The sequence below is a fragment of the Oryctolagus cuniculus genome, chromosome 10 (genome assembly GCF_964237555.1).
Source record: "Oryctolagus cuniculus chromosome 10, mOryCun1.1, whole genome shotgun sequence".
Classification (NCBI taxonomy): Eukaryota; Metazoa; Chordata; class Mammalia; order Lagomorpha; family Leporidae; genus Oryctolagus; species Oryctolagus cuniculus.
In genome coordinates, this window is record NC_091441.1 from 27,832,400 (window position 1) to 27,847,888 (window position 15,489).

A 15,489-nucleotide genomic window follows, 5' to 3' on the forward strand; every position below is an offset into this window, starting at 1 on the left:
GAGCCCCCGCCGGCTCTCCGCGGTCAGCGGTCGGCGCAGGGCTCGCCTGGGGCGGGGCTGCCACGCCCCCCACGCCCCGGCTACCTGCCATGCGGCACCGACCCCTCCCCTGGAGTTGGGGGTCTGCGCGCCCTGGGGCAGCCAGCGCGAAGGCTCGACCCCAGCTTCCCTCCCTTGCCGGTGACTCCCCGTGGACAGCGGAGGAAATGGAGAACCCAGACCAACCTCGCTGTCCACGCCCCCTCAGGCTCGGACTGGCCCCGGCGAGCGCAGGCGCAAACTAGATGGCCCCCCGCGGGCCGGACCAGCCGCCCGGGGGAGCGAGTCGCGCAGGCGCGCGGGTGCCCGACGGGGAGGCGAGCGGCCGTGGGACGTCAGCACGCAGGCACCGCCCGCTCCGTGCCAGGGGCGCGCGCTGCTGTGGACGTCAGCACGCAGGCGCGGGAGCCTGGCTCGGAGGGCAGTGGCCATCGGGGCTATAGCGCGCAGGTGTCCTGTCGGAGGCGGGGCCCGAGAGGCAGGCAGCGGATTTCCGGTTCCGGGAACAACGAACGGCCGCGGAGGCGACAGCTACTGCTCCGGAGGAGGCGGCTGCAGAGGAGGAAGAGTAGGACTAGGCGGGAGCGCAGGCTGGTTCCGCGCCATGGGCCCGCGGGCCTAGAGCGGCGGAAGCTCCCGGCCCGGTGCCAAGCTGGTGAGACAGCCGTGGGGGTGGGAGTGGAGAGCGCTCGGGCGGAGAATGGGGGGGAATTGACGCTCAGAACGCTGACGGGGAGCAATGAAGGGCCCTGGGCCCGACGAGGGGCGGAATGGCGGCGTCGAATATGGAAAGGGAGGAACGGGGCATTTCGGCAGAGGTCGGGAAGGAATGGGGCTCGGAGCGCTGACAGGTGAAGTGTCAGAATCCTAGGACGGGGACCGAGAGGCGTGGGGGCGGCAGAATGCCAAGGGGAGATGGCGGGGCCGCGGGTTAAGGAGAGAGAAATGGGGGTGCAGAACGCAGGGCGGGAGGGAGGCTAGGACGGGGGCTTGGGAGGACGAGGAGAAAGAGCGGGTGAGAGCACTGGCAGGTGGGGTGGCATGGCGGGGGGACAGCAAGGCGGGGCGCTGGGGCGGGGAGGCGTTCGGGATGCTAGGGCAGAAGTCGGGGTCTCGGTCTGCTGAGGGGCATGCAGGATGGAAGGTGGAGGGGCAGGCGTGGGCAGCAGGGAGGAACTGTGGGCCAGAACGCGGAGAAAGAGGGAAAGGAAGGGGCCGGGGAGCTCTTGGGCTGATGAATGGGAAGAATGAGGAGGCGGTCGGAGGATCTGGAGGAGTGGGGGGCTCTCCCGGCGCGGGGGCAGGGGAAGTCGAAGTCATCATAGTGCGGTCGCCGGGTAGGAGGGCGTCAGAGAAGGCTGGGGCAGCTAACACACTGGAGGAGAGACTTCGGGAACTCCTGGGTGAAGAAGATAGGGTGATGAGGAGATCCGGGCTAGGGGACTGAGGACCAGAGGAGCGGGGTGTCAGAGGGTGGGAGGAATGCGTTCTTGGACTGCGAGCGGACAGTGGGAGCGTCCTAGGTGACAAAGGGGGATAGGGCCCTTAGGCGAGAGACAGGGTGTCCTGTGCCGAGGACCGTTACCACAGGGGGAAGACAGGTTCTTGCGTTGGCAGGGGGAGAAATGACGGACTCTGTCTACAGAGGAAAAGCACACTGAGAACAGGGAGCATCGGCGGCAGGCTGGTGAGGAGGGGGAGGCCAGAGGCACTCTGAGCCAGGGCAGGGGAGAGGAAGGTGGGGATGGAGGCGCGCTTCCAAAGACGGTCTCGCTGTGCATCCAGTGCTTGGTGCGGCCCAGACCTCAGTCTCTCTCGTGTCCTCCCTTCTCCAACTTCGCAGGCTGCTGCTGCTCTCCAAGGCCTCCATGGCTGAGGACTGGCGGGACTGCCCAGCCCTGGGCCCTGGCTGGAAGCGCCGTGAAGTCTTTCGCAAGTCAGGGGCCACCTGCGGGCGCTCAGACATCTATTACCAGAGGTACTGGCAGAGTGCTGTGCACAGTCAGGCGTGGGGCTGGGCCTGCTTCAGGCTGGGGTGTGGTTAGACACTGGCAGATTCCACATTTGCAAATTCACCTGCTTAATAAAATTTATTTGTAACTGAAGTCAACACTCAAGGTGCTTTCGTGGCTATCTGTGGCCGTACAGAGCAGTGAAAAATTGGTCGCTTGATGCATGCGTTCCTAGCTGAGGCTGAACAAGGCCTTTGTGTTTCACCTTTTGGACTGCAGACAAGCGTCCTTGCCCAGTCGACTTCCTACCACGTTTTTTGCATTTCTGGGCTGGTGATTTAAAATGGCCCCCAAGTGTGCCGAAGTCTGAGAAGTGTGTTCTGAGTGTAAGAAGACTGTGATGTGCCTTAGAGAGATAACAGTGGGTTAAATAAGCAGCTTGCCGGCAGGAGTTGCAGCGCCTTTGGCTGTGGAGTTCAGTGTTAGGAGTCCAAAATGTGGTACCTCCAGAGGAAGAAGAGGAAACTTGCTAACGGGTGGGTGAAGCTGCTCCAGAGAGTACAGCAACAGAACAATCTGTAGCACTTGATGAGGTTATGGAAAAGACGGGAAAGCAGCTAAATTCGCGGATCCACGAAACGATGACCGATAAAGCATAGTGGCCAGTATTATGAGGAGAGCCGAAGTCATGTTACCTTGTTTTAGGAAAATATTAAACCCATCTCTGCTAGCGCTGGCTGGCTTGCACGTTTCAAAAGCTGATACGACGTGAAAAATGTTAAGCTTGCATGCGATGCAAGTTCTGCAGATCGGAAGTCTGAGGAAGGATTTTTGAAATACTTGCAAAGTGTTATTATAGGAAGAGAGTTACACGGAAGAGTGGGTTTTCAGTGCCAGTGAGGCCAGCTTACTTTATGAGATCGTTTGCAAACCTGTATAACAAATGTTCTTCAAAGCCCTTGTAAATGAATCATTCAAAGACTGTGCAGCTAATCATTTGTGACAGATAGCTGTTCAGTAAGGTATATTTAAATAGCAGCACATGAAATAAGGTTCTGTTTTGACTAATTGATGAAAATGCGACCATGAAACCTTGTGTTTCCCTAGAAGCAGTGGTTTCATATGTACTTTCTAGAACATAGCTACCGTAGTAATGAGAATTGACCGTCAGTGCGTAAATATAGGAGGTAAACAACATTTACACATTTTAGGATGTGTCAGTGACACAGTGATTGAATTTCCTGTGCTCATCTGGATTTCTTTTTGTATCTGAGCTGTTATGTCCTTAGAGAAGTATAATAGAAGAATAAAGACAATTGCTCTTCATCTATATTTAGGTACTGCTTATCTATATATTTATATGCTTGTATAAAGCGTTCAGTACTGTTAAGTGCAGTTGTGAAGAACTGTAAAGGATCCGAGATTTTACCTTAATGAGGACAAGAACACAAGTGAACTAGTTACAGTTTTGTGGAGGCTTGTAGGAGGCAAGCGACTCCTGGGACAGAGATGAAAGTTTATTACAGTAATAGCAGGATACGGAATATCATCACTCCTGTGTCAGTTTCCTGAACCCCAGTTCCCACAGGGACCTGTGAGGAGGGCTAAATAGCAGCTGCACGTGGAGTGGGTGGCATTGTCGGAAAGAGCGCTGAGCGTAGGGAATGAAAGCCTTTATAATGTTGGGTCACTAAGTTGCTTTTCCTTTGCTCTGGAAAGGACCCTATCTCTTATCTCCCAAGGTTGTTTGCTTTATAAACATTCTTGAAATGATAGCTGATGACAAAGGACCATTCGTGCCGCTCTTGCAGGGTGTGCAGAAGTGCGGACACTCACGGGGTATCGTCTTCCAACGTTCAGTACTTACACATGATTTTGTTTGTAATTCTACTGATTTACATTTCTTAAAACATTTTTGTCATAAGTTTTCTTTGCTAGGTTATGTGTTTGGTACTTGATGCTTATGTATTTACATGTTATTTAACGTAATTGTGTTTTTACTTATAAGTATTTTCAATGTCACTAGCATCAGGTGGTATAAATATGAGGGTACTTCAAAAAACTTGTGGAAAATGGAATTAAAAGGTCGAATTTATTTTGGTGCAAACACTTGAAATATGTGTAGTTGTCTTGTGATACACATTTTCCGTGTAATTTTTGAAGACTCCTGTGTGCATGAATTTCAAAATGTTCTGCATCAAAATAAACCTATCTCCTAATTCTCTTTATCCGCAAGCTTTGTGAAGTCTCTTCAGAGGTTCATGTCTTGTTTATGTTCGTACAGTCATGCATTGCTTAACAACTTGGACACTTTGTGTGCAACCATAGAGTGTACTTAAACAAATGTATATGATGTGGCCAACTACACACTTAGGCTATGTTATAGCTATGTGTTGGTTAACAGGGATATTTTTGAAAAACACATTAGCAGGTGATTTCATTATTGTGCAAATGTGGCATGTAATCACATAAACTCAGGCAGCTGTCACATCCCTTGGTGGGCAGTCTTAGGGGACCCCCAGCATATATTCAGTCTGTTGTGGCTCGAAACATCTTTATGCAGTGCTTGACTGTGTATGTGGTATAGCCTAATTGTGTCTAGGGCCCTGATGAACAAAACAACAGAAAATTGAAATCAAGAGAAAATGGTGCAGCCAGCAGTAGGGGCTGGCATTACGTTGCAGCAGGTAAAGTCGCCGCCTGCAATGCCAGCGGCCCACATGTGCACCAGTTCAATTCCTGGCTGCTCCACTTCCAGTCCGGTTCCCTGCCAGTGTGCCTGGGAAAGCAGTGAAAGATGACCCCAGTGTTCGGGCCCCTGCACCCGTGTAGGAGACCCAGAAGAAACTCCTGGCCCCTGCTTTAGTCTGGCCCAGCCCTGTCCATTTGGGGTGCAAACTGGTGTATGGAAGATCTCTCTCTCTTTCTCTCTTGTAAACTCTGACTTTCAAGTAAATAAATAAATCTTTAAAAAAAATAGAGATGCAGTAAACATGAGATACCTGAGGCTGCTGCTGGCAGAATATGGCATACTGTTTCATAGTAGAAGTTTTATTTATAATAAGTAAAAGCAGCATATTTAAAACAATTTGACAAAAAAAGGTAAATATTTAAAATAGTAACAGTTATTTTTATCAAGTATTACATACTACACATAATTGTTGTTCTTATTTTTTTTTAAGATTTATTTATTTATTTGAAAGGCAGAGTTACAGAGAAAGAGAGGTCTTCCACCCACGGGTTCACTCCCCAATTGGCCGCGATGGCTGGAGCTGGGCCAATCCGAAGCCAGGAGCCAGGAGCTTCCTCCAGGTCTTCTCACATGGGTCCAGGGGCCCAAGGACTTGAGCCATCTTCCACTGCTTTCTCAAGCCGCAGCAGAGAGCTGGATCAGAAGTGGAGCAGCCGGGACTTGAATTGGCACCCATGTGGGATACCTGCCATGCAGGCGGCTTTATCTGCTTTGCCATAGCGCCGGCCCCTGTTCTTGTACTTTTAATGACAGTGCAGTAGATTTGTTTACACCAGAATCTACCACAAACATGAGTAGTACCGTATGCTGTGATGTCATGCAGTGTGCTGTGACATCACCAGGAAATAGGAATTTTTCAGCGTCGTCATCTTCATGGGGCCACCGCTGTTTGCACAGTCTGTTGCCTGTTGTCCGGTGTCTCATGACTGTATTACTTATTAATGTTTATATACATGCTGATATTTATAGTCATAGTGTATGATCTTGCCACTGAGGGTTGGTTGGGGTAGGGCCTGAACAGGTCTCATGAGTGATATGGGTGGAATTACATTGGCTCCTCCTGGCCTCTCTCTAGCCCTACAGGAGATAGGATCCGAAGTAAAGTTGAGCTGACCAGATACCTGGGCCCTGCGTGCGACCTCACCCTCTTTGACTTCAAACAAGGTGTCTTGTGCTATCCAGCCCCCAAGGTACTGTATGAGAGGGGATGCCTGGGCCGAGGTGTCTGTGCCATCTAACACCTACGCACTTACACACGTTCCTCCTGCCCTTACACTCGTCTCCAGGCCACTTCTTTGCCCACACCCAGCAAGAAGCGAAAGAAGGCGTCAAAACCAGCCAAGGCTCGGAAACGTGAAGTTAGGCCACAGAAGGGTGAGGTCAGGAAAGAGGTCCCCAGGGAGGAGCCCAGAGCGGCCACTGATGCACCCCCTGCTGCGTTCCCTGCCCCTGGGTGAGTGTTGGCCTGAGGTGAGCCAAACGGATGAGGGTTGTGACTGGGGGTACTCTCAGGGCCCCACACCCATTTTTCCCATCACAGGTGCTGTGAGAATTGTGGAATTCGTTTCTCAGGGGATGGCTCCCGAAGGCAGCGGCTCAAGACGTTATGCAAGGACTGCCGAGGTGCGTGGCTTCTATGGGATGGGGCGGTGGGCGGTGAGCGCTAGAGCCGGCCTGGGATCAGGCTGGGCCGGAGGTTGGCTGGTCGATGTTAAGACCAAGGCTGCTGGCATGGCTATGGGTTGAGCGTTGGATGTATCAAGCCTGGGTGGAGGTTGAATGGGGGAAGAAGGGGCGAGGCGGCAGGTGAGGTCAGGGTCCGTGGCTGCATTTCCACACCTCCCCTTCTCTCAGCACAGAGAATCGCCTTCAACCGGGAGCAGAGGATGTTTAAGGTAAGTGCACCTGCTTCCTCCTCACAACTCTGCAGTGGGGGCAGGCTGTGCTGGGGCTGCTGCAGTTCTGACAGACTGGCGATGGGCCCCAGGGTGCCATAGGGAGCTAGCCATGGTCAGCAGATACAGGAGTGGCCGTTACCGGGGTGTCTGTAGATGGGGCTGAAGTAGATGGGAGACCAGTGGACATGGTCACTGGCCTCTGTTGGCGGCTCAGTACTGGTCACATACGGTGACGAGGCTAACGGACTAGCAGACGTGGTGATGGAAGCCGATGTTGGGTCAGCAGACGCAGGACGGGCAGTGCTCCTGGAGCCACCCTGCCTGGGCCTGTGACCTTGCCCCACCCGTTCCTGGCAGCGTGTGGGCTGCGGGGAGTGTGCAGCCTGCCAGGTAACTGAAGACTGCGGGGCCTGCTCCACCTGCCTCCTGCAGCTGCCCCAGGACGTGGCCTCGGGGCTGTACTGCAAGTGTGAGCGGAGACGCTGCCTCCGGATTGTGAAGAGGGTGAGTCGGGCAGGTGGGGTGGGCCCAAGGCTCACCCCAGCCCCTGCCCCTCATGGCCCTGACCCCATGCGGCACGCCTCTGGACCCCCACAGAGCCAAGGGTGCGGAGTGTGCCGGGGCTGTCAAACCCAAGAAGACTGTGGCTGCTGCCGAGTCTGCCTGCGTCCTCCCCGTCCTGGTCTCAGGCGCCAGTGGCGGTGTATCCAGCGGCGCTGCCTACGGGTGAGTCGGGCTAGAGGGGCCCGCGCCGGGGTGGGGGCCAGGGCTGGGTTAGAACTCTTTCTGCTGTTACAGTTGCCACTGCCGCTCTGCTTTTTCTCAGCCTAGCCTTGCCCACCTCATGTCTTCTTTTCTATTCCACCCCACGCTCACGTCCTGGTCCCACCTACTTGCCTCTGTCTGCCAGCACCTTGCTCACCGCCTCCGTCGTCACCATCAGCGATGTCAGCGACGCCCTCCCCTGACTGTAGCCCCCCCTCCTGTGAGTTCTCGCTCCGATCTCTGCCTGCCTATCCTATGCATGCCTTCTGCACTCCCAGGCAGCCTGGTGTCTGCCTGGTGTCATCAAGGCCCAACCAGCTTTTGACTTTCTCCTAGGGTAAACGTGGCCGCCGCAGGGGAGGCCGTGACTCGAAGGCAGCTCCCCGGAAGCACTCCCGAGCCCAGCCACTGCCTCCCCTTCTCCCGTCGCAGCCTCCAGAACCCACAGAGCTGGTGAGGCCCCAGTGGGCGGGGGAAGGCACAACCCTACCCTTATCCGGTACCTGCCCTGACCCAACCCCGTTTGCCTCTGCAGCACCCCAGAGTCCTGGTCCCCTCGCCACCTGCCGAGTTCATCTATTACTGTGTAGAGGAGGACGAGCTAGTGAGTGGCCCCACCCTACCTGGATAAGTCTAGACTCCTCAGGACTCTTTCTTGGTCTGATGGGGGCAGCAAAGCACAGGCACAGTACCAGGGTTGGGTGAGCAGGTCATGGGGAATGGGTGAGTGTGGACCAGCAGGTGCAGTGACAGTGCCTGATGTTCGGAGAGGCAGCACTGTGGTGACTACTGCAGGACCAGCAGACGACGGTGGTCAGTCTGTAGAGGAGTGGCTAGTCCATTGGCTGGGGTTTTTATGTAGGAGGCACAGACAGGATCAGCATGGTGATGGGAGATCTTAGAATCACAAACTCCTGCTTGAGGTAGGGATCAAAAACAGCCAGGTAGCAGGTGAGGGCCTCTGACACTGAAGGAGCAGCCACAGTCCTGATGGCCTCAAGGGCCAGCTGACACGGTGGGAGCGGAGAGTCAACAGACTGAGACTGGTGTGCTGCTCGCCCCCCCGGACACCAGGAGCAGCAGTGCACTAGGTGCTGCTGAGGAGGGCCTCTCCTGGGCCTGGAGACAGTACCGCCTGTTTCTCCCCAGCAGCCCTGCGCCAACCGCCGGCAGAACCGGAAGTGCGGGGCCTGCGAAGCCTGTCTGCGGCGGGTGGACTGCGGCCTCTGTGACTTCTGCTGCGACAAGCCCAAATTTGGAGGCAGCAACCAGAAGCGCCAGAAGTGTCGTTGGCGCCAGTGCCTGCAGTTTGCCATGGTGGGTGGGGCAGGAGGGGTCAGGGCATAGATTGGGTTGGGCCTGGGAGTGGTGGGCATGCTGGGTGGGTGGGTTGCTCAGTGGCTTTGATTCGAGATCGGCAGACACTGTGCTGGGGTGAGTGAGCCTCCGTGGCGCTGGCATTGCTAAGAGGAGAGCAGCAGGCTCTCTGGTGCAGGACTCACGTACGCACATCCTGTGCTGGAACCAACAGGAGATATGCGCACTGAGCAGTGCATGGGGTGTGGTCACTCATGCCGCCAATTGCCACAGTATGCCATCTTTCATTACAGAAGCGGCTGCTGCCCAGCACTGGGTCAGGGTCTGAGGACGGGGCAGGATCACCCCCACTTCATCCTCGACGGAAGAGAACTGGCGCTGCTCGACGGCCTCGCCTGGGCCCCACCCAGAAGCACCCTTTGCCGACGCACACAGTTCGATCAGACCATGTCCAGGCCCCAATGAAGCAGGAAGCAGGTGGTGGCTTCGTGCTGCCCCCACCTGGCACCGACCTTGTGTTTTTACGGGAGGGCGCAAGCAGTCCTGTGCAGGTGCCGGGCCCTGCTGCAGCTTCCACAGAAGCTGTGTTGCAGGTGAGGGCCCCACCTTATCTTGCCCTTCCCAGCTCCACCCACCCTCGTGCCCGGGAGCTGAGACCGAGTCTGCTGCCATCCTCCCTCCTGCAGGAGGCCCAGTGCTCTGGCCTGAGTTGGGCTGTGGCCTTACCCCAGGTGAAGCAAGAGAAGGTGGATGCCCAGGAAGAGTGGACACCGGGCACAGCTGTTGTGACTTCTCCCATAATGCAGCCTGGCTGCCCTAGCAAGGTGGGGCAGTGATGGGGGCCCTGCGTGCCATGGCGGGGTGGTCTGTAAGCAGAGTGATGGAGAGCCATGATGGTTCTTTGAGCTGAGTGACAGGTGTGCGTGCTGTTTGCAGCCTTGCCGCAGGATTACCCTGCCTGCCTCGCAGATACCACCCCTCCACAGGCAACCTAACTGCCTGCTTTGCTGCCCTACTAACAGGAAAGTGGAGAGCAGTGATGGATGGGATGGGAAAGGTTTGTAGGTAGAGAGGTGACATTTCTGTGCTGAGCTGTTGGGGAAGTGGGATTTGTCAGCGCAGTGACAGGTTGGCTGATGGAGACTTCTCTTGGGCTGATTCTGCCCTTCTAACTGCTGCCCATTCCCACTTCTCCCAGGCAGTAGACGCAGGCCTGCCACCTGTGAAGCAAGAGCCACCTGACCCTGAGGAGGACAAGGAGGAGGAAAACAAGGATGACTGTGCCTCTAAGTCGGCCCCAGAGGAGGAGGCAGGAGGGGCTGGCACGCCCGTGGTCAGTGCTAGGGGATGCCCTGCCCTGACCTGATTCTGCCCTAGGCCCTGTAGCCATGTTGACCCATGATGTTAATTCTTCCCTAGATCACGGAGATTTTCAGCCTGGGTGGAACCCGCTTCCGAGACACAGCTGTCTGGTTACCAAGGTGTGCCCCAAACAGTGAGGGGTGGGGATGGGGCGGGCCCTGAGTTTTAAAAGACCAGCCAGCAGTTTTGGTGTGGTGCAGTGGGAGGTAGAGGCCCCATGTCCACCGTGCTGATCACTCACAGTGAAGGGGGGGTTGTTTGTAGGCCCCTAGAGATTTGCCCTCAGCCCCAGCCCAAAGTGTTCAAGACAGGACTCTCCTTTGGGGGTATGGGGAGAGGATTTGATGTCCCTGTGATGAGACTTGGAAGAACAAGAAAGAGAAGGAGGGTCTAGTTTCCATCTCCCTGGAAAATCTTGCAAGGGTCAGATTTGACATAAATTCTTATTCAGAGTATCATCAGGTAGGGTCGTTAAGGCCTTTAGTCTCTGAGAGATGGCTGGCTGCCTGTCACCAAATGATAGAGTGTGGGTCACAGAAATGGTGCTGGGCTGGCTCTGTGAACTGAGTCCATGCACAACTGTGTGATTGCTAGTTTGTCCTCACCTCTTGGAGCAGCCTCTGTGGAGGGGCTTAGGCTGGGGCCTGCAGCCTCTCCTGAGCATGTTGAGGTTATTAACTGTTGTAGCTGCCATGCAGATCTGTCCCAGTAGGCCTGTTAATAGGGCGAGGGGTAGGTGCCTGTGAGGACCTGGATGGTGGGAAGAGGACAGGGGAATGCTGCATCCTACAGAAATATCTACAGAGCCCCTGCCCCCCAGGCCCAGGCCTAAGCACTTGCATTCCTTTGTTCCTGCAAACCAGTTCCAGAAAGACAGAAACCCCTTAGCTGTACCTGGGCGATTACAGAGGTACCGATTGAGCTCCTGCCAGCAGTGCGAGAGAGCGGTGAAGAAAATGAGCCCTGTAAGGGTTACCCCTCAGAGACACAGGACCCTACCTTCAGGGAGCATAGAATCTAACTGGAATGTGTCCCTGCGTGAACAGTCATTACATGTTAGCAGTCAGGGGGCTGTGCTGTCTGTAATGGTGCTTTTGAGAAGAGTAAGAGAAGGGATGATTTCGGGGGAATGGATGGAGGGTGCAGAATAGTAGGAAATGGTTTGTGATGCTCCGCCTTCCACAGAGCCAACCTCTTTCAACATACAGACCTCCCTCTTCCCTAGGTCCAAGGGCCTTAAAAAACCTGGAGCTAGAAAGCAGTAGACTGGAGGCTTCTGCAGACTGTAGGATTCAAGGTGATACTTACAGACCGGCTTTTTGAGCAACAACCCTGACCTAGGGGCTGGATGGTAGACTGACTGCCAGGGCTTGTGTGTCACTCAACCTTAGGAGGAAAAACCTACCACTTAACCAGAGAAGCAGGCCTAGTCTGGCCTCTTCCAGCTGACAGAGGAAGTAAGCGGTGGGTTAAAGGTGGTGCACCTGCTCCTCCCCAGGAGCCTGAGAGTGATCAGGAGCTGAGGAGCTGAGGTGGGGAAGGGGGTTTAAAATTAAAGCCACCACAGGACGATCTAAACACGCCGCCTTCCTAAATAATTTAACATGGTTCCTGGGTGAGACCTGGCAGGGTCTCTAAACATGTCCTCAGGGAGACAGCAAATGAAAATGGAACGTGAGTGAACGGGGCAAGGCCAGGAGCGGCTGCCTGGTGAATTCCGCCCTTGGACTCAGTTTACTCAGTCCTCAAACAGTCTTTAAGAAGACATTGGTTTGTCCGTCTTTGTAGATGGAATACTGAGACTCAATGGAATGAATGTGTCCAGTGTCACAAACAGCTGATGCTGGTAGAGCCTAGAGTGACAACCAGGCTGGGAAGGCCTCTGTTAAGCTACTGAACCGTAAACTGCCGTCCTGTGTGCAATAATGCAAACTCGTACAGGAGCAGGAGTCTTAGAGACTAGGAAACACACACTGCAGTACTACAAGAGCGGTCATAAGTCCCTCCCACTCCTGCCTCTGGCGTGGCTTAGGGAGTTGCGTGACTCCCTGCAGCCAGGGTCCCCGTGGTGTCCAAGCCTCACGGGATTCCTCCAACCCTCGGGGGTCACCCTTGCTACCCGCTGCTCCCCACTTCGCTGCTATTGTGACTCTTCCTCCCTCAGCCAGAGCAGCCTTTGCAGCTAAAGCTACCAGTCTGGCCCATCGATCCTGACAGCATCCATTTCTGCCCCAGCCTGAGTGTCTACCAAGAGACTGAATTCCTGTTTCAAACGTTGCCCAAGGGCTCGTCTTGGCTCAATCCTACCTCCCTCTCCAAGTCTTCATTCATAAAATGCCAAAAAAAAAAAAAAAAAAAAAAAAAAAAATGGTAGAGCTGTCTTTTGTTACTTGGCCAGCTTTACAAGATGAGGACCAAGTGAGCACCTCCCTAAATTTTGTATCCCGTCTCTAGCCTTACCCTTGTCCCTGCGGTGTCATTTAATTTGGATGTAAATGAGCAGTTTCCCAATTCTAATGCAGAAGATACAGCCCTCTGCCCCACCCTGGTTAGATCTAACCACCCTGGTTAGATCAGCCCTAGTCCAGACTGGGTAATCTGACACTGCTGTTTCCTCTTGAGAATCCAACCACCCTACCCTAGTATTCTGTTTGGTCATGTTCAAGGCAAAATTTATTTGATGTGGCATTCTGGCTCCTGAGTTCAGAGTGATCGCCATGGATATTAGGGTTCAATGAGAAGAGCAGAAGCATCAAGGTAAAGATGAGGTGTTATTTCGTTTGCAGAGGGTTCATCATAGGGCTTTGGCCTTACCTGAGAACTGGTGTAGCAGTCTCCGTGAGGCTGTGTCATGCATCTAATGCTGGGGCTTGAAGTCTGCAGGGCAGGCAGTCGGGAAGGGAAGATGGATGTAAAGTGTGGGAGACCGAGGACACGCTGGCGCCCACGAGCACGAGCTGGGACCCTCGAAGATGGCCCGGACCCCTTAGCAGTCTCTCGCCACCTTCAGCTTCGATGATGTGGGTGTCCTGCAGAAGAAGCCGGTGCCCTTCTTCACAGTTAAATATGCACCCGGCCCAGGAACTCTAGAGAAGCTGAAGAGCCCAGGCAAGGTGGGGCAGCTGCAGGCCTGGCTGCAGGCCTGGCCGCTGCCCCACGTCCACGAGGTGAGCCAGCAGATACATGCCAGCGTGCGCGAACTGCGACAGCGCGGGGTGCCCCTGCACCCACTCCACGTGTAAAGAGTGTGCTGCTGCTCCACTTCTGTCCTCCAGTTCTGAGTCTCTGTGGCCCATCCTAACCGGAAGCATACAGGGAAGGGAGTTCTGGGAAACATAGCCTAGCCCAGGTGACACAGAGCCACTCTGCCGGGAATCACCTCCCAAGGGCCTCCCTACTCACCTGAGGATAACTTGATAGAACTACAGCAACGCAAAGCTGAAGCCCATGGATTCCATGGTGACGCCAGCAAGTACAGAAATTCTGTCAAGCCCACCCAGAACAAACTTGCTGGCCTCGGCTGTCTTTGCGTCATTCATTCAAGTATTGACAACCTCGCCCATGGGAGGCACTGTACTTAATACTGGGATACAGAAATGAAAAAAAAAAAAAAAGGTCCATGCAATTTTATTAAATGCATCAGTGTGTATTATAAATGGTGACTGGATTTCCAAGTTTATCATGGATTTTAATGCTGGAAGTAGTTCAGGAAATGGGAAGACAGCACTTGTATGAACCTTGTTGGGGCACAACAGGAATTGGAAGTAGTTTATATCGTTAAGCTATCTTACTCTAAAATTATTTTTAAATGATTTTTATTGTCACATGTACTGATTTTTATTCTTAGTGTTTCTTTTGGGAGCGTCTTGGTGGTGGTAACTGTTGACGGCTGTGGGAAGCAGGGGTAGTAGGTGTCGGTTATGTCGAGGACCTTGGGCCGATCACTACCGCAGGCTCTGGGGGTGGGTGGCTGACGGCTGGGCTCTCCCTGCCCGGCCCCCCGCCCGGCCCGGCCCGGCCTCTGTCTCCGGATGCGCCCTCCAGGGGGCGCCGGGGCGGGATCGCCCGCGCTTCCTGGCCGCGGTCGTCCCACCGGGCCCGGGAGACAGCTGCCCGTTACCCCCGGCCCTGCCGCTCCGGGGCGTGGCCTCCGCCCGGCACCAATACCGGCCCTGGTGCTGTGCCCCGAGGGAGGCCATCTTCAGAGGGACGCAAAACGGGCACGGCCAAGCCAGAGTTGAAGGACGGGGCCGGGGACCGACGCTGCGACGTCCGAGAGCTGCTGGGTGTCGCCAGGCGTCGGCATGCCTCGTCGCCTCCGAGAACGCGTTCCGACGGGACCCTCCGGGCTGCACACCTCGAGCTTCGGCTGTTCCCAGACCAGGCCCCGGGCCGGGCCTCCCCGGGGTGCGGGGTGGGGGGCGTTCCGCCCGGGTCAGGAGCCCATGGCACTCGAAGGTCGAGGGGCCCCCGCCTCGGGGCGCGGCCCAGGGAGTGGCGACCACCTCTAATGTCTGTCTGTCTTCTTTCAGGCTACGCAAACTCTTAGCAGTAAATGAGAATGAGTATTTTACCGAACTGCAAGTGAAAGAAGAAGCGTTATAGGAGAGGACAGAAGACGCCGGGGGAAGTATTGAGAGATTATTGAAAGAGAAGAAAGTTTATTTTGTGGCGGAAGAGCTGAACAACACAAAACGGAATCCACATCTAGAAACTCACCGCCTTCAAACCCCGAAGCGGTGGATTGCGAAGATGAAGGGGGTGCCGAGGACGGGCGCCCTGCGCGCGGCCCCATTTTAGCGTGGGAGCCCCAAAGTGTCATTCCTGATTGGCTCTTAGGCGTCGGCTACCTTGCTCTTGACTGGCAGTGGACCTGTGGTCTCCACCTGTGCGAGGGCCCGTTTTAGGTTCCCTCATTTGTAGCGCCTGCGATCCTGATTCTCAGGAACCCACCACCCCGGACTTGTGACGGTGCCCGCCGCGACCCTCGGGCTGTGTTGTGCCCACCGGGCGGCGCCGCTGCCCCTGTCCTGGGTGCAGGGCGGTGGCTCACACGTGACGGCCGGCCGGCGGGTTGAACGAGGCACTTAGGCTCCCTGAGCCACACTCGCGCTAGTTGTGAGGTGAAGACGGCTCCTGCTGTTCTGCCAACCCTATAAGATATTTGTTGAGTCTCGAAGGTTGTATGTGTGAAAGTATCTTGCAATTTGTAAAAACTACGCAAACACAAGGTTGGCCTGTGGTGATTCTTGCCGCCCGAGGAACGCTGTCGAGGCCTTCCCGTCAGCGCCCGCTCGCCTGTGCGGTGCTTTCGGGCGGGCTCCGGGCTGGGGCTCAGGGCTGCAACCCGGCGAAGCCCCGGGGGCGCGGCCGGCGGGGTCCGGCGGGGGCGGGCGGGCGGGCT

General features: G+C 55.3%; 1 protein-coding gene across 50 annotated transcripts; it reads left to right on the forward strand.

Annotated features, from left to right (window-relative positions):
* Positions 1–414: 414 nt before the first annotated feature.
* On the forward strand, positions 415–15,315 carry MBD1 (methyl-CpG binding domain protein 1). Of its 50 annotated transcripts, none has more exons than XR_011379171.1 (19): positions 437–694; positions 1,883–2,017; positions 5,819–5,933; positions 6,030–6,196; positions 6,284–6,366; positions 6,598–6,638; positions 6,999–7,145; positions 7,239–7,367; positions 7,552–7,626; positions 7,743–7,859; positions 7,942–8,010; positions 8,556–8,723; positions 9,017–9,316; positions 9,410–9,547; positions 9,922–10,056; positions 10,143–10,204; positions 11,311–11,382; positions 12,962–13,252; positions 14,618–15,315. XR_011379171.1 is itself a non-coding variant. In XM_070049885.1 (19 exons), the coding sequence occupies exons 3-18, from the start codon at positions 1,908–1,910 to the stop codon at positions 11,348–11,350; spliced, it is 1,893 nt and encodes a 630-aa protein (XP_069905986.1). In that variant the 5' UTR covers positions 541–694; positions 1,657–1,726; positions 1,883–1,907; the 3' UTR covers positions 11,351–11,382; positions 14,618–15,315. The 50 variants fall into 50 exon arrangements, 40 of the variants coding, with proteins under 40 accessions (XP_069905999.1, XP_069905998.1, XP_069905996.1 ...); XR_011379173.1 differs by having other exon boundaries at positions 8,559–8,723; XM_070049885.1 differs by lacking the exon at positions 12,962–13,252 and adding an exon at positions 1,657–1,726 and having other exon boundaries at positions 541–694; positions 8,559–8,723.
* Positions 15,316–15,489: the final 174 nt, after the last annotated feature.

Bases quoted from the DNA above. Each gene is read 5' to 3' on its own strand.
- MBD1 (XM_008261293.4), top strand. From the start codon at position 1,908: ATGGCTGAGGACTGGCGGGACTGCCCAGCCCTGGGCCCTGGCTGGAAG. The intron at 7,860-7,941 runs GTGAGGCCCCAG...TTGCCTCTGCAG, and splicing joins CTCCAGAACCCACAGAGCTG to CACCCCAGAGTCCTGGTCCC. The intron at 9,548-9,921 runs GTGGGGCAGTGA...CACTTCTCCCAG, and splicing joins AGCCTGGCTGCCCTAGCAAG to GCAGTAGACGCAGGCCTGCC.